The following is an 18,693-nucleotide window of genomic DNA, read 5'->3' as shown; positions in this document are numbered from 1 at the left end:
TTTAATGCTAATAAATTTCAATATTAATTGTAAACAACCATTGGCATAGTCAAAATTAGGGTTTGTATATTAATATATTTTACACATCTAATTATAATTTTTGAAATTAGGGTTTAGATAGTTAGTTATTGTCTTTGAATATGAAGAGGTGCATTTAATATTTAACATATAATCAATATTTAATTGTTCAAACTAATTATTAGTGCATGCCCTAATTATGCAAATGTATTAAATTTTCCAATTCTCAATACCATGTTTATAGTATTTGAAAAAAAAACACAATAATTAGCCCTATATTGTTGTAGCTGAAATTAATGATAAAAATTATATTTTTATATAATAATTAATTATTTACTAAATGCTAGGATATAGATAGTCTTTGAATCTTTCAATTTGAAGAGGTGCATTATCTATTCGCACTTCTCAATACCATATTTAAGATGTGCAATTATTTTTTATTTTTAATGTTAAAAAATTTCAATATTAATTGTAAAAAATAACTGGCATAGTCGAAATTAGGGTTTGTATATTAATAAATTTTACACATCTAATTATAATTTTTTAAATTAGGGTTTAGATAGTTAGTTATTGTCTTTGAATATGAAGAGGTGCATTTAATATTTAATATATATTCAATATTTAATTGTTCAAACTAATTATTAGTATAGGCCCTAATTATACAAATGAATTAAATTTTCCAATTTTCAATACCATATTTATAATATTTGAAAAAAACACACAATAATAAGTCCTATATTGTTGTAGTCGAAATTAATGATAAAAAATATAGTTTTATATAATAATTGATTTTTTACTAAATGCTAGGATATAGATAGTCTTTGAATCTTTCAATTTGAAGAGGTGCATTAACAATTCCCACTTCTCAATACCATATTTAAGATGTGCAATTATTTTGTATTTTTAATGCTAAAAAATTTCAATATTAATTGTAAACCATAATTGGCATAGTCGAAATTAGGGTTTGTATATTAATAAAAATTTCACATCTAATTATAATTTTTGAAATTAGGGTTTAGATAGTTAGTAATTGTTTTTTAATATGAAGAGGTGCATTTAATATTAAACATATATTCATTATTTAATTGTTCAAACTAATTATTAGTGTAGGCCCTAATTATGCAAATGAATTAAATTTTCCAATTCTCAATACTATGTTTATAATATTTGAAAAAAAAACACAATAATTAGCCCTATATTGTTGTAGTCGAAATTAATGATAAAAAATATATTTTTATATAATAATTAATTATTTACTAAATGCTAGGATATAGATAGTGTTTGATTCTTTCAATTTGAAGAGGTGCATTAACAATTCCCATTTCTCAATACCATATTTAAGATGTGCAATTATTTTATATTTTTAATGCTAAAAAATTTCATTATTAATTGTATACCACAATTGGCATAGCCGAAATTAAGGTTTGTATATTAATAAATTTTACACATCTAATTATAGTTTTTGAAATTAGGGTTTAAATAGTTAGTTATTGTCTTAGAATATGAAGATGTGCATTTAATATTTAACATATATTCAATATTTAATTGTTCAAACTAATTATTAATGTAGGCCCTAATTATACAAATGAATTAAATTTTCTGTTGACATCATTTTTCGTCAACTTAATATGTAGAGCACGTAAACAGTAAAAACTATGGCAAGAATAACACAGTAAAACAATGAGAGTTTTTTACGTGGTTCAGCAGTTAACTCTGCCTAGTCTACGAGTCTTTTTTATTAGGACTTAGGAAATTTCTAGAAATTCTTTAGGGATGAATTCTCCAGAGATTCTCTCAAGATCATAAAATTTTGGCCCTTTACAAAGGTACATGACATCTCTATTTATAGAGGAGATCTCAGAATACAATCCCACACGTTTCGGGAAGTTATTCTGTATATTAATAAATTTAATAACTTTAAAGTTTGTAACTCCTATATACAAGGAAACGTCCCCTGAAGACCAGGGGGCGTATAACCGACTAGTTAATATCCCTGTATTGTAGGGAGGTTACATCAATAAATATCTCTTGAATGCATGGACTACGTCTCCTCAGGTGACTCACTAAGCCGTTCGAGATCAGCAAGCAGCATCAAGCCAATCTAGGTCTCTGAGTAAATTACGAGTTGTATTACTTTCCCCAAGACCAGCTCAGAGTGGGTAAATACCACCGAGGCTGCCTTATTCTGAGCTCACACCCATGCCAAGCTCGGGCCACTTGATCCGAGGCTACCCGACAATGGATATACTCCGATGTTCTGTTCTTCGAGCTTATAAGGACTTCGAGGCTACCTATCTTCGAGGTTGCCACCTGCTTTGAGGATTTGGCGTCTAGATTACGAACATGTATTTTAGCTATCGCGAGCTCACACCTGAAGAATCTAGCTTTTGAGGTCACAACCTCAAGTTTCGAAATCTGGGTGTAACATTTTGCCCCCTCAAAAGTATTAGTTTGAATCCAATGAGAAGGAAACTTTTGAACTACTTTCTTCGGGAACCGCACCATCACACATACTCGAGTGTGGACACGCGTCAGTTGGGTATTGCTCACTCAATGTACTTGAGTACCTTGGAAACCTGCCCACGATCGTTCGCCTGTCACCTTTACAGTACCATCATGTCACTTATTCCTGGCCGTCAGATTTGATACGGAATCTGGCCAATGGCCCAGATTAATCCAACTTTACAATCTCTGAGGGTCTATAAATATATCACCCTTTGCCTTCTTCATTTTATCTTCATCTTCAATATCCCAGAGAAAAAACAAAACAATTCTTCACCTGGTTCTTGCATGTTCTCCAAGTCGAGAAGACAAAACCACGCTAGCATTTTTGACTCTGTGAGATCGCACTTGCAGCCGCTTATACAATCGTTCGTTTCCCTGTTTCTGCCGATTGCATTGTGTAAGTTTTCTGTTCATGGCTTCTCTGCATTTTTTTTTCATGTGTGTTTATGCTTCTGTTGCACCTTGGGCACTAGAGTTTTGTTGGTCCATTCATTAGTTTAATGCACTAGGACGTGTTGGCTGATAGATATTATATTTAGGTTCCAACATTATCGGTTCAAAACCCAGTTTATGCGCAAAAGACCCAAATATGGTTCTTTTTATGAGTTTTTAAATTTTGGAGGACCTATCTTGCACACCAAGATATCGGGTACAGAGTCTGGGTTTTAAAGATTGCACGATTCTCAAAAATACCACTTTTGAATAACCACCACCTTTTTTTCCTGATACTTCGGGATTTTCAAAAAATTAAATCCACTTTCCTCCCTTTTTCGTGAAATACACGTCATGACACTAATCGGGTCCCCATGATCGAACTCATTTCGTATCCAATCATTTCCGACCTTGAACCACCGAGATCGTTATTCTTGATTCCTTGCGTGCATGGCCCTCACCATTTTTTCTTTCTTGCTAGATGTCACAGAATCTGGAAAGACGGTGGGGGTCGTTGCTTGCCATCCCGTATTTGCCAAAAACTCCGAGCCCGGAGTCGTTGTTTACCCGGAACCAGCGCCTGATTCACGAACACAAGCTGATGCATGAGCAAGAGGACACTCGAGATCACTTCCAGCATCAAATAGACAAGGTCGAAGAAGGGAAAAGGAAAAGACTAAAAGGGTCACCCTTCATCCAAATCCTGACACCGAGCCTAGACCGATTCCCCTCGACCCTAAGCTTAAGGTGACATTCGCGTACAAGCCGGGAGATTTATTATTCTCACTGATGGGAGAACCCTCCACATTCCAGCCGAGGAGGGAATTCTTTGAGGCCGAACACTACTGGAGCTCGGTCACGTCGCTGGGACAGATATATGATATTCTGGCACTTCACGGCTTAGGGCTGTCGGGCTCGCTTATGTGCCGAGCCCCGACTTCCCACGAGCGGAGCTGCCGTGCTCCAGGGGATGGAAACCCTGACAGCAGACTGAGGTATGCGGCTTGGAGCCAGGAGCACATGAAGGCAGGAGCTGTCCTTCCCTTGAAGTCCTTCTTTAAAGGCTTCTTGGACTATGTTGGGCTGGCTCCCTTCCAACTCAATACCAACTCTTATAGGGTTCTGTCTGCCCTAAGGTCGCTTTACCACGAGTTGAAGTGGGAAGGGCCTTCGCCTATAGAGATCTTATATCTCTTTTGTTTGAAAAGTAATCCCTCCCGAGCTCGGGGAGGAGATGGCTTCTACTATCTCTCGAGCTATCCCAAGGAGAAGAAGATGTTCGAGGATCTTCCCAATCATCCTCCTGATTTCAAGAAGGCCTTCTTCTGGATAGATGGCCTAGCCCCGTCTCGATACTACTCATTCAGACGAATTCGTAAGTATCTCAACCTCCTTCTTTTCTGTGCTTGAACTTTGTTTTTAGGCCCGTACTTAGTTAAAATGCATTTGATTTTCTAGACAACTATCATCACCCTACTCCCATTGATGAGATGAAGGAGCATAGAGAGACTCTGCTCCAACTCCCTTACGACAGGAGATCCCTCTCTTATCTCTTACACGAAGACAAGCTCCAGGCATGTGGGCTCTTAGGGGAAGATCAGTCTACATCAGATTGGTCCAATAAGAAATACACTCGATGGGAGCTCGTTCCTTTACCAACCGGCAACCTCCCCCCAAGAAGAGATGCGAGGCCCCCATCTCTAGCCCGCCAGAGGAGTCCACAATCGGGGAATGAGGCCAATGATGAGGCCTCGAGCTCGGGCTTCGATGAGCAAGGTACAATCATCCTTAGCTCGAATATGTGGTCTCCCTCACTGCTAAAACATAAACCCGATAGGTTAGTATTGTGTAAGGACAATAGGAACCATTTCTATGTATGGTCTTGGGTAGATGATAAGGTTCATAGGTTTGATAGCTAGCTCGGGAAATACGACACCATGTATAGCTTGAACGAGGTGTGGGATGGAGTAGCCGTTCAGTATGGAACTAATGACTATAGGGACCTTTCGAGATTGGCTTCCACCTATAGGGAAGGTACTCCCCCAGCCTCCTCTGAAGATAGAGGGATTTCTTGGTCGCCGAGCACGAGCTCAGGGGGAGAGTTCCAGTTAGGTTTTTCTTTACTTGTTCTTTATTCTTTGTCTGTTAGCACCATGCTAAATCTTTATTGCAATTGTGCAGGTGCCATGGATTCCGACCTTGATGTCGTGCTCGCTAGTGGCGAGGGGGCTCAAAAAAGAGGCTCGCGGAGGTTGGACCGACCCTCCAAAGTCCTCAAGCGCACTGAGAAGACTCCTCCACCAGCTCTGACTACTGCGAGCACAGCCGAGGACCTGATTGCCCAGGTCGATGCATCCATCTCGACCACTTCTTTCGTGCTTCCCTCGGTCACAGTCCACCCAGTACTCGACCCACCCCCGAAGAAGCCCTCAACTTCCAAGTCACTTATGCTGTCGATCCGAACTCATGTTGATGAGTTCGTCATTGACAATGCTCCTGGGGCCCACAGAGCTGTACTCGGCTCGGATATCCTATCTCGGGTGGGTCAGAGCCTTGGGGGTTTCGATGCTGAGCACTGGGAGGTTTTGAATAAAGCTCGGGACTACAATACTCTTTATGATAAGAGTATTGAGCTTACTGTCGCGGTAACTTTTCACAACTTACTTTTAATTATTTATGTGCCTTAGTTTTCCCGCCTCCTAGCTTTTTGCAGCTCTCTCTCGTGGGCTGGTGCCATGGCGAAAACAAGAGCAAAGATGCAGGGGAAGCTGAAAGGTTCTGCTATGAAGAAGAAGAAAAGAGGTCCTAACTCTACTGCGGATGTGAAAAAAACTAAATCTATGGAGGAAGTTTTAGGAATTGAGCCTCTTGAGTTCACAGATGATGATGAAGGTGTGGAGGAACAAGGTGATGACCCTGGCTTACAGGATATTTTTCAGGCACCTTTGTCCCCGAAGTCATCTCTGAAGGTAATTCAACAGCAGGATGAGGTTCGCTCTGAGTTTGCTGCCTTTCTCGAAGCTACTCAGAAATGTTCGACTGCTCTATCAAAAGGTCTCTCTGCTACCCCTCCAGTACTCAGATCTGGGAGTGTGATTAGGAATCTGGAAACATCTTTTCCGAAATCGAAACAGGTTAACAAGATTAAAATCACTATGGAAGATATTGAAGAGGAGATTTCTTATTGGAATTCTTCAATCGTTTGTTATGTTCTGGGAGCCAATCCGCCTCTCTCTGTGATTGAAGGATTTGCTAGGCGCTTATGGAAAGACAAAGTAGATAAGGTGGGTATGCTTTCATATGGCATTTTCTTGATTAGATTTGATAGTATTGAATTTAGAGATGCTATACTCACGGAGGGATACATCTTCTTCAATAAGAGGCCTGTTGTTATGAAAGCTTGGGATCCGAATACTAATTTCAAGAAAGAGGATATACGAATAGTTCCAATTTGGGTTCAGTTGGATGACCTTGAATTGAAATATTGGGGTCAAAAGTCTCTCTTCAAGATTTTAGGCCAAGTGGGGAAACCATTGATGGTGGATGCGGTTACACAAGAGAGGGATAAGCTTAGTTATCCTCGTGTTCTTATTGAAGTCAGTCTCCAGTAGGATTTTCCAAATTGTATTGAATTTGAGGATGAATTTGGATTTAATGTCACTGTAGGAGTTACGTATGAATGGAAACCGATCATGGGTGGTCATTGCAAGGGTATGGGGCATGCTACTAATGATTGCAGAAGGAAAGAGGGTAGGAAGCAACAATGGATAGCTAAAGAAGAGATTAAGAAACCAGAGGAGAAAAAGACAGAGACTGCTAACACTATTATTGATGGGTTTCAAACTATTACAAAAGGGTGGAGGGTCAAAACCAAAGCATCTATGGCTGGGCCTTCCACTATGAACTCTTTCCAGGCTTTATCAGATCCTAACGCCTCAACAAATGCTACGACCGGGGAAAGCCAGAATGAAGCTACAACTCAAGAAGACCAACAGATAATGGCGGAGGAATTGGAAAATACAGGAGGGGGGGGGGGGAGAGCCTCCTCTCTTTAATGGATAGGATTATATGTTGGAACGTCCGAGGGATCAATAGCCAGCATAAGCAAAATGCAGTAAGGCAACTTATTGCCCATCAGAAAGCTGGTTTAATTGATCTTCTTAAGACGAGAGTTAAGGCTCCAAAGCTTGGAGCCTTGTATGTTCATATGTTCTTAGGTTGGTGCTTCACCACTAACAGTGCGTGGCACAAAGGAGGAAGAATTATAGTTGCTTGGAATCCTTTGAGATTCAATGTAAGTATACTCAGCTGCTTAAATCAGCTCATTCATTTGTTTGTTGCTACTGTGGATAATAAACATAGATTTTTCACTACATTTGTATATGGCTTTAATGATGAAGAGGGAAGGAAAAGTTTGTGGCAAAGTTTACAGGATTTGGCCAGAGTTGATCCCTGGGTAGTGCTTGGGGACTTTAATGATATCCTAACCAGAGATGAAAGAATTGGGGATAGAGTAAGGTACAACACTAATAATGATTTCATGAATTGTGTTTCTTGATGTCAGTTGGAAGATGTTAAATACAGTGGGAATTTCTATACTTGGAGTAATAAGCAGCAGGGATCAGATAGAATCTACTCCAAGATTGATAGAGTTATGGCTAATCAAGCGTGGATGGATAATTTTACTACTGCTGAAGCTAGTAACAGTGCATTCTGACATTCCTAGTGGTAAGAAACCGTTCAAGTATTTTCGGATGTGGTCCTCCCACCCTCAATACCACCAAGAAATAAGTAGGGTGTGGCATCAGATGGTTAAAGGGACTAAAATGTTCCAAGTTGTGACTAAACTTAAGGATCTTAAGGCTGTCTTTAAAGAACTGAACAGGCGGGGTTTTTCAAAAATTCATATGGCTGATATGCAAGCTAGAGTGAAGCTGAATGAATGTCAGAACAAGAAGCATAGAGACCCTTTGAATGTGGATCTGCAGTATCAAGAGTTGGAAGCTAGAAGACATTATGCAGGGGTGCATAAAGATTACTGCTCATTCTTGTCCCAAAAATCTAAGGTTACCTGGGTAAAAAAAGGTGACGAAAACTCTGCCCTTTTTCACTCCAGTATCAAAGAAAGAAGATGTCAAAACAGGATATATTCCATTATTAATGCAGAAGGGAATAGAGTGGAGGATCCTAATGGTGTGACTGAAGCATTTTTATCCTACTATCAATCTCTACTGGGCACTCAAATGGAGAATAGGCAGCCAGTTAAAGTCTCAATAATGGCTCATGGTCCTGTGCTTTCTAGACAGCAGGCAGATTTTCTGTTAGCTGAGTTTACTAAAGATGATATTAAAGAAGCTGTGTTTAGCATTCCTGGTATCAAAGCTCCAGGGCCTGATGGTTATTGCAGCTACTTCTTTCAGGACAATTGGGAGTTAGTTGGAAATGAGATATTTGAAGCTATAACATCGTTCCTACATACAGGGCACCTGCTGAAAGCGATTAACTCTACAGTTATTACACTTATTCCTAAGTGCAAATGTCCTAATACTGTAAGTGATTATCGCCCCATATCTTGCTGCAATGTCTTATACAAAGTAGCTACAAAGCTGATCTGTAGTAGGCTTAAAGTTATTCTTCCAGATCTTGTGGCTCAAAATCAGGGGGGGTTCATTAAAGGCAGATTCATCGCTCATAATATTATGATCTGTCAGGATCTAATATGACATTATGGAAGGAAATCGTTTAGACCCAATTGCATGATAAACTGGATTTACAAAAGGCTTATGATACTATGGAATGGGGATTCTTAAAGGAGATGTTACAAGCCTTTCAATTCCCTGTTAAATTCATTAATCTTATAATGAATTGTATAACTACACCTAGGTATTCTCTAATGTTTAATGGATCCATGCATGGATTCTTTGCAGCTAAAAGAGGCTTGAGGCAAGGGGACCCAATGTCTCCCTTGCTTTTTGTTCTTGGGATGGAATACTTGAGTAGAATTATGTAGAAAGTTGGGGACAAGGATGAGTTTCAGTTTCATGATAGGTGCAGGGATTTAAAGCTTAATCATCTAAGCTTTGCCGATGATGTGTTGCTGTTCTGTAAGGGTGACTTCAAGAGCATATATCTAATGTTGCAGGGGCTGAAGTTCTTCTCAAAGTCCTCTGGTTTGACCCCAAACATAAAAAAAACTGCCATTTATTGCAGTGGAATGAGTGAGGAGGAGATTCGAAGGGTACTTGATGTGTCAGGATTCAGTAGACATGATATGCCGTTTAAGTACCTTGGTATACCCATCTGTGCCAAGAGAATCTCAGCTGTTGAGTGCAAATTATTGGTTGAGAAGATGACAGCCCGAATCAAGATCTGGAGCTCCAGAAACTTATCTTTTGCAGGTAGATCAGTTTTGATAAATTCTGTGCTCCTGTCTATTCATGCCTATTGGAGTCAAATCATGATTCTACCTAAGAAGATTATATCTGAAATTGAAAGCATTTGTAGAAGTTTTCTTTGGAAAGGGCAGAGCAGTATGATTGGATCTGGAAGTGTGGCTTGGAAGAGGCTTTGTAAGCCTAAGAAGGTTGGAGGAATTGGATTCATGAGCATTTCAGAGTGGAACCGAGCAGCTTTGATTAAAAATGCTGGTCAATTGCAACAAAGAAAGACAATCTATGGGTTAAGTGGGTGCATAATGTGTATATAAAGCATGAGGAGTGGTGGGGTTACAAGGCCCCGCCTCAAAGCAGCTGGTACTGGAGGAAACTAGTGGGCATTAAAGATGGAATCAAACAATTTATGGATCCTGTACAATTTACAATCAATACTTATCAAATTTCAGCTGGGTACAAGTTGCTTAATCAACTACAGGAGTGCTTCCATTGGAGTAAAGCAGTCTGGTGCAGGCTTAATATTCCAAAGCACAGCTTTGTGCTCTGGATTGCAGTTCAAGATAGACTCAAAACCAGAGAAAGGCTTCGTAGGTTCAATATAACAGGTGAATCAACTTGTGTCCTCTGCCGTGGAGCAGATGAAACAGTGGACCATCTGTTTTTCGGTTGTTCTTTCTCTCAAGATTGTTTACAACAATTGAAGAATTGGCTGGGATGGAGAGCTCACATAGAAACATTACATGGCCTTCTTAGATGGATACAGAGGTCCAAGAGGAGCCAGTTTCAGAAGAGTGTTTTAGCTGCCTCTGTTGCTTCTCTGGTTTATCACTTATGGCAGGCTTGGAACAACAAACTTTGGCAATCAAGCATTGTGTCTCCTAAGTTGTTAGTCCAGGAAGCAAAATGGCAAATCAAAACTAGGATAACTTGTGTTATGCCTAAGCATGTAGCTCAAGTAGATAAGACATGGTTTGATTTATTGTAACTAGTTAGGAAAAAGGTGCTTTTAGGTTGTATTTTGTTTGTGGAGTAGTGAATAGCTGCTGATTCATCAAAAAAAAAAATTGTTTACGTGCCTTAGCATATGTTCTAATTCAATCTCTTTGTGTGTCAGGCTCAGCTTAATTATAAGCTGACCAACGAGGTGCACTCGAGCATGTCTTTGGCCCAAGAGTCGAAGAATCTTCAGCTTAAGATGGCTGATGAGCTCAAGGCTTAGAAGACAGAGGCTGAGGCTAAGACAGCCGAGCTTGAAAAAGTGAATGCTCGACTTGCCGAGCTGGAGAAGGTCAATGCCAAGCTTGAGGAGGAGAAGGCCGCCACTTTTGAGATAATCGAGAATGAAAAGGCTCGCCTCCTTACCGAGTTTAAAGAGAAGAAGGACAAGGCGGTTGATCTAGCTATGTATAGGATCTGGGCCAGCAACGCCGACCTCGACACCAGTTTCCTGGGCTTTTTCGAGGCAGGATTTGTGGCCAAATGACAGGCTCAGCTTGAAGCGGAGGAGGCTGCTTGGGAGGCTCAGAAGGGTAGTCATGCTATTCGTCCTGGAGAGTCTAGTGCTGCTGATGCTGAGAAGGCTAAGGAGACTGCTCCTTCATAAATCTTACCTCGGGGCTGCGTCCCTTTATTTTTGTAATTGTTTTCTTTTAATTTATGCCCATAGGGCTGGTAAAATTTTTCTTTCTTTTTGACTTCCTTTTAATATATATGCTTTACATTTCTCGGGTTGAAATATTTTGCACATTTAATATTAAAAAGTCATATATGCCTGTTTAATCACACAAACATAGTTTGGATTTAAGCTCGAGGTTCAATGCATTTATGCACAGTTTGCTCGAATTATCCGCTTCCAATCTTGTTATTTGTCAAAGTCGGATATTACTTTAACCATGCACCCAAAAGTACTTGTATGGTGTGTAATGCAAATGGTTTAGTTATATCTTACTTTTTAGTTACTTTTTCTCGTCCTCGGTTAGCTCTCCGAGGTTATGAGGTCGAAACTAGTATTTTGCAAGATACTCCAGCTTCGATCTCGGCTTATCCGAAGTGGGTTATGCTCCAACTTACTGCCGATTAGTTTTAGCTGGTTTGTTCCAAACCTATTAAGGTAGTGTTAGGTTTGTAGTCCATACACTTATATTTTAATCTAGTTTACATATTTGGTTACATCCAAACATTTTAATCTTTTTGCTATCTTGGTTATATCCAAACTGTCTTAGCACGCGTATTTGGTTACGTCCAAACACTTGTACGTTTTTCTGTGTTTGATAGTTTGGTTACATCCAAACTATCTTAGCTCGCGCATTTGGTTATATCCAAACACTTGTATGTATTTCGTATATGTTATTTTATTTTTCAAGCTGATGGTATATATACCACTAATGTCCCCTTAATATCCTATGAGTGTGACCATAGGTTATTAAATTAAGAGAGATTGCAAAAAATATAGCATATTAAACGAAATCACCCTTTATTTGACAAAATACAAAAATAGAAAAAATAGTACAGATAACACAAGCATGGTTACGAGCAACATCCTTCCTACACTATTGATAGTAAGGTCGTAGGTGTTCGCCATTCCATGCTCGCAGCACTAGACTTCCATCCAATCTCGCCAACTTGTAAACACCGGGTCGAATGACTGATTCTATCTGGTAGGGTCCTTCCCAATTTGGCTCGAGCATGCCAGTTGCTGGATCTCGCATTGCCAAGAATACATGCCTTAGCACTAAATGTAACGCCCTGGATAGCCAAGACCGTTACACTGTGTGTTTATAAAGTGCTAGACTTGCTAATCAAGTCGTTTAATTAAAAACGTGCTATTGAAACTATAAAGGAACTAGGGTTAAAATATTTTGGTCTCAAAAGTCACATTTTTCATAAAGAGACGTTTCCTGTTTACACAGGATCCCAAAAATATTAAGATTATAGACCGTTTACAAAAGACATAAGGTTTAAATACAATATCAAGCCATATTAAGGCAAAACAGACAGTTAGGCAATCCCTGTCCTGATCCACTCCTCGACCATGGCGATCGAACAGCTGGCTATGTACATTCAACCCCGCAGCTCTCCATCTCATGATTGGTCCAACTTGCCTTTGCCTTTACCTGCACCACGTAGCACCCGTGAGCCAAGGCCCAACAAGAAAACACAACAACAACGCATAAGCAATCAACAGAAAATTCAATATCTTATATTGCATCACATGTTCTTAATCACATTAACATTCAGAATAGTCAAGTATTCAGAATACTAAACATATCAATCTATAGCATACACCAAATCACATATGATAACTAGGGTTAGCGCCCTCAGGCCGCACCCTCCGTTATCCCACTGACTCCGGCCCGCTTAAACCGAGCTTAGTGAATATGAAGCTGTCCTCGGCTACTAGTGGCCAAGCCGCGCCCTGTGCGCAAATATTGTGTACGACACCCTTAGGCCGCTATCACATGTCCCATGGCATAATACCATCATTGAAATAATACAAATATCGGGAGCACTTAGTCCCATCACAATACATATAACCGGGTGCAATTTTCTTACCTTTCGATTCGCTAGCTTTGATCACCTGACTCCTTGAGCACGATCCCTCTAGAGCCCCAGCGCTCACCTAAACACAACCATAGGTCAAAGTCATCACCAAACCTCAAGTCCAAAACCTAGCCTCGGGACCAATCCCGAGCCCCCCGGAAAGTCCTAGTTCCACCAAACAAGGTGGTGGAACCAAACCCCGAACCCTTGGTCAAAAACCCTTGAAAACAACCCTAAAATCCCTTTCTGGAAACAGGGCAGTGCTACAGCACTCTTAGGAGGGCGCTACAGTGCTACAAGCAGAAGCAAAATCCCCCAGGAAGCATGGCCTAGCGCTACAGCGCCCAAAGGCTAGCGCTGTAGCGCTAGTCACAGACATGCAATACTTTAATTTTCCTTCCTGCGATTTCCTCGAACCAAACTCAACCAAAACTTCTCCAAACCTTCACCAAACTCAAAAACAACCTTATTAACACATTCCACTCATCCCAAACACCCCAAATACTCAAAACCCAAGCACATGCATCCCTAATCTCAAAATTCACCATAGCCACTTCTAGACTTCAAAACTCAACAGAAACCAGTCAAAACATCAAAGTTAAAAGCTCAGAGTTTATACCTTTGATGGAAATTCGACCTCAAGTTGCCTCTAGACCTCCTTGGCTTGCTCTTCCTCAACCTTTGGCTCCAACTTTCCTAGATTTCCCCATCAACATATCTTTGCTAAAAACCAAAACCGGAACTGAAGGAACTACATAATTTTACCTCAAGTGATGACCTATCCTTACTAAACCCTTGCCAAATCCTCAAGCTTAGCTCAGAAACCTTATGGCTCAGTTGACCTAGCTCTCCTCTGAATTTTTCTCCAAGAAGACACAAAGAAATGGTGAAGGAGATCACCAACCGACCCTTAGAAAACCAGCTCTGTTTTCCCCCCTTTCTCTTTTCTTTCTTTTCTTTCTTTACTCAGACTTCTGTAGTATTCTACCACTTCCACTAACATAAAGCCTCAGTAATACCTATCTCCTAAAAGCCAAATGACCTTTATGCCCTCCCTTTTAATTCCAAATCCTTTAATCCACTTAGGGGCATTATAGTCATTTTTACCCAATTCCCGCTAATTCCTTGAGTGTCTCTGATATTTTCCGCTTACCTCCCGATACCTAATTAATAACCAATAATATTCCTCGATGTCAAAATAGACTCCAATATACTCACTAAATTCCCATTTATACCCCCAGGCTCGCCCCGAGCCGGGTATAAATCCTCGCCATGACTTTTTCGCTAATCTGCTCACTAGGATCGTCTCGAGTCACAGATCATAGATATATCCACATAATAATGTGGTCTCAACAATTATCACATATATCAATATAGTTATGCCCATAATGGCCAAAATTACGATTATGCCCTTCTAACCTAATCAGGGCCTACATGCATACTAATACACATAGTCATGCATCTCGAATATTCAAATAATCATATAACATGCTTTAAATCATAATCATGCATTTTACTCATTAAAGTCACACATAATTCCCATTATGCCCTCCAGGCACACTAATCAAGGCCCTTAAGCCTGTTTAGCAAATTTGGGTCGTTACAACTATCCCTTCCTAATGAGAATTTTTTCCTCGAAATTTACCTGAACAACTCGGGATACTGATCCCACATCGCTGTCTCAAGCTCCCAGGTCGCCTCCTCGACCTTACTATTCCTCCACAACACTTTAACAAGAGGAATCGTCTTATTCCACAATACTTTATCTTTTCGATCCAAGATCTGAACTGGTTGCTCCTCATAAGCCAAATTTGTCTGTAACTCCAAGTCTTCATACCTCAACACATGAGTCACATCTGAGACGTACTTCAAAAGCATAGAAACATGGAATACGTCATGAACCCCGGATAATGATGGTGGCAAAGCTAATCTATAACCCACCTGACCAATCCTTTCCAGGATCTCAAAAGGTCCAATGAATCTAGGGCTTAGCTTGCCCTTCTTTCCAAACCTTCTCACCCCTCACAATGGTGAAACGCAAAGAAACACGTGGTCCCCAACCTAGAACTCCACGTCCCTACGCTTGGGATCAACGTAGCTTTTCTGTCTGCTCTGAGAAGCGAGCATTCAAGTCCGGATCTTCTCTATAGCTTCACTTGTCCTCTGAACCATATCTGGCCCCAAATATCTCCTCTCACCCATCTCATCCCAATGAATGGGTGATCTACACTTCCTCCCATACAATATCTCATAGGGAGTTACTCCAATCGTTGACTGATAACTATTGTTATACGAAAATTCAATCAACAGAAGATACTTACTCCATGAACCCTCAAAATCAATCACACACGTTCTGAGCATATCCTCTAATACCTGGATCGTCCTCTCAGACTGTCCGTCAGTCTGAGGATGAAAGGCTGTATTGAACTTTAATTGAGTCCCCAAAGCCTTCTGCAAACCACCCCAAAACTTGGAAGTGAAGATAGGATCCCGGTCTGACACTATAGACTTAGGAACTCCATGGAGACGTACGATCTCCCTCACATACAACTCAGCATACTGATCCACAGTATACGTCGATCTCACTAGTAGAAAATGGGCTCACTTGGTGTATCTATCCACTATCACCCACACCGAGTCATGGAGTCCTACTGTCCTGGGTAAACCTCCCACAAAATCCATAGTAATGTCCTCCCATTTCCATTTAGGAATACCCAAAAGCTGAAGCAACCCTGCTGGTCGCTGATGCTCAGCTTTCACCTGCTAACAGGTTAAGCATCTGGAAACATACTCTACCACATCCTTTTTCATCCCGGGCCACCAATACAAAGTCTGTAGATCCTGATACATTTTCGTGGTACCGCTGTTATCCACATTTTGAGCTCGGGCAACTTCCAAATTAAACCTCGTAAGGTAGCTTTTCAATGTTTCGCCTGGCTGTTGCCGAACGTTGGTCAGAGTTGATGCCTCGGGTCTTCCCCCGATCATGGCTCTGAATTGTTTCTTGAAATCCTTTGATAGCTGATCCCAAGAAGTGATCAAATGTCTTTTATATTTCTCGAACCAGCTTTTTGCTGGTCCTGTAAGCAATGCTGGAAATAACATGCATCTGAGCTCGTAACCCACATTACTTGCTCTCATTATGGTATTAAATGTACTCAGATGTCTGTACGGGTCGGACTTCCCCTCAAAAGGTGGGACATGAGGGATTCGAAACCCTTGAGGAAACGGAGTGTTGGAAATATGGGGAGCGAATAGTTCGAGCTCCTCGTCAGAATCCTCATCCCAACTCTGACCTCGCTCTTTTTGCAAGAGCCTAAAGGCCTTTTCCAGTTGATCAATTCTTTCTTGAATCGGGTTTGCAGGGGGTCTTGCCTGAAATTGGCTATCATTGATCATAATTCCAGGCTCGCGCCTTTGCAGGGGATCTTTGCGCCCATTTAGGTGATCTCTCAGGTCTGGGTTCGATGGATTACCACTACCCCGATTCTGATTCAGATGTTCCCGCAGGTCAGAGCGGTTCCTATGGTTTCCAGTATTTCTTCGAACTTGATCATACACACTGACTGATCTAGTATCTCCTGAATCATCACTGGTGAGGCTTGTTGCATGATTATTCCGAGATGGATCTCTTTCATGCTGCCTCATCTCTGCAGTGCGAGACCAAGACATTTGAATTCTTGTAGGCTGGGTGCCTCTCCGCTCCCTGAAGGCTTCTCTATTTCCTTGTTTCCTTCCTACACGCCTTTCCTCATCATCTCGAACTGGTTGAGCGTTCCTGCGAGGCGGTGAAGGGTATCTTATAGGAAATGGAGGGAATCGTATGGGTGACGGTGGCTACCACCCATTTCGAGGTCTAGACGGTCCTGAGTTCGCCCGTGTTGGGTCGGTAACATTCTATGTGTTACCAGGAATCTGAGTTCGAGCCTCTGCAGGGGCTTAGTTATTCCCAGTTTCTGCTGGTACCTTTGCAGTTGAATTAACCGGAGCCCTAGCCCGAGTACTTCTTCGGGGTCTCGAGGGAGCAGTTTGCTCTGCCGGTGGCGGAGGTTGCTCCGGTCTCCTTGTGGCAGCATTTTTTTGAGGTCGGCCACGAGGCTTGCGGGGAGGAACATGCATGTCCCTCGGAGGTGGGGCTTGGTTCTCATGTGGAGGTGGGGGCTGAGCCGCCTAGGTCTCCGCGGCTAACCTAGCCAATTCCTCGATCCGCTTATTGGCCTTAGCCAACTGTTTTCTTAGCTGTCGGTTTTCAAGTTCCACAATGGGGATGTACCGTTCAGGATTATAGTACATGTCCTCATCATCCCTTGGGGCCGGAGGTGCTGGAGGTCCTCGAGAATCCGAGGACTCACTTCTCTCTTCATTTTTCGGATTTACCATTGGCTGCTTCCCAGGGCGTCGTGGATAGTTTTCTTCAGGAATATTTTGATCATTCGCAACCATAGCTGTTCAGGGATCGTACTGCTTAAGGCTCTCAATGAAAGCACCAAACTGTTGACGCCATCTTTCGTCAACTTAAAATGTAGAGCACGTAAACAATATAAACTATGGCAAGAATAACACAGTAAAACAATGAGAGTTTTTTACGTGGTTCAGCAGTTAACTCTGCGTAGTCCACGAGTCTTTTTTATTAGGACTTAGGAAATTTCTGGAAATTCTTCAGGGATGAATTCTCCAGAGATTCTCTCAAGATCACAAAATTTCGGTCCTTTACAAAGGTACATGACATATCTATTATAGAGGAGATCTCATAATACAATCCCACACGTTTCGGGAAGTTATTCTGTATATTAATAAATTTAATAACTTTAAAGTTTGTAACTCCTATATACAAGGAAACGTCCCCTGAAGACCAGGGGGCGTATAACCGAATAGTTAATATCCCTTTATTGTAGGGAAGTTACAACAATAAATATCTCTTGAATGCATGGACTGCGTCTCCTCAGGTAACTCACTAAGCCGTTCGAGAGCAGCAATCAGCATCAAGCCAGTCTAGGTCTCTGAGTAAATTACGAGTTGTATTACTTTCCCCAAGACCAGCTCGGAGTGGGTAAATACCACCGAGGCCGCCTTATTCCGAGCTCACACCCATGCCAAGCTCGGGTCACTTGATCCCAGGCTACCCGACAATGGATATACTCCGATGTTCTGTTCTTCGAGCTTATAAGGACTTCGAGGCTACCTATCTTCGAGGTTGCCACCTGCTTTGAGGATTTGGTGTCTAGATTACAAACATGTATTTTAGCTATCGCGAGCTCACACTTGACGAATCCAGCTTTCGAGGTCACAACCTCAAGTCTCGAAATCTGGGTGTAACATTTTCCAATTCTCAATACCATATTTATAATATTTGAAAAAAAAAACAAAATAATTAGCCCTATATTGTTGTAGCCGAAATTAATGATAAAAAATATATTTTTATATAATAATTAATTATTTACTAACTGCTAGGATATAGATAGTCTTTGAATCTTTCAATTTGAAGAGGTGCATTAACAATTCCCACTTCTCAATACCATATTTAAGATGTGCAATTATTTTGTATTTTTAATGCTAAAAAATTTCAATATTAATTGTAAACCACAATTGGCATAGCCGAAATTAGGGTTTGTATATTAATAAATTTTACACATCTAATTATAATTTTTGAAATTAGGGTTTAGATAGTTAGTTATTGTCTTTGAATATGAAGAGATGCATTTAATATTTAACATATATTCAATATTTAATTGTTCAAACTAATTATTAGTGTAGGCCCTAATTATGCAAATGAATTAAATTTTCCAATTCTCAATACCATATTTAT

At 40.7% G+C, this 18,693-nt stretch overlaps 1 protein-coding gene across 1 annotated transcript; it reads left to right on the top strand.

Moving 5' to 3' along the window:
- Positions 1 to 7,009: 7,009 nt before the first annotated feature.
- On the top strand, positions 7,010 to 10,332 carry LOC133779542 (uncharacterized). Its single transcript, XM_062219494.1, has 4 exons — positions 7,010 to 7,473; positions 7,520 to 8,504; positions 8,966 to 9,638; positions 9,797 to 10,332. Exons 1-4 carry the CDS (start codon positions 7,010 to 7,012, stop codon positions 10,330 to 10,332), a joined length of 2,658 nt encoding a protein of 885 aa, XP_062075478.1.
- Positions 10,333 to 18,693: the final 8,361 nt, after the last annotated feature.

The sequence above is a fragment of the Humulus lupulus genome, chromosome 5 (genome assembly GCF_963169125.1).
Source record: "Humulus lupulus chromosome 5, drHumLupu1.1, whole genome shotgun sequence".
In the NCBI taxonomy this organism is placed as follows: domain Eukaryota; kingdom Viridiplantae; phylum Streptophyta; class Magnoliopsida; order Rosales; family Cannabaceae; genus Humulus; species Humulus lupulus.
The sequence above is the reverse complement of the archived record's forward strand: the minus strand, read 5'-3'. Positions and strand labels throughout refer to the sequence as shown.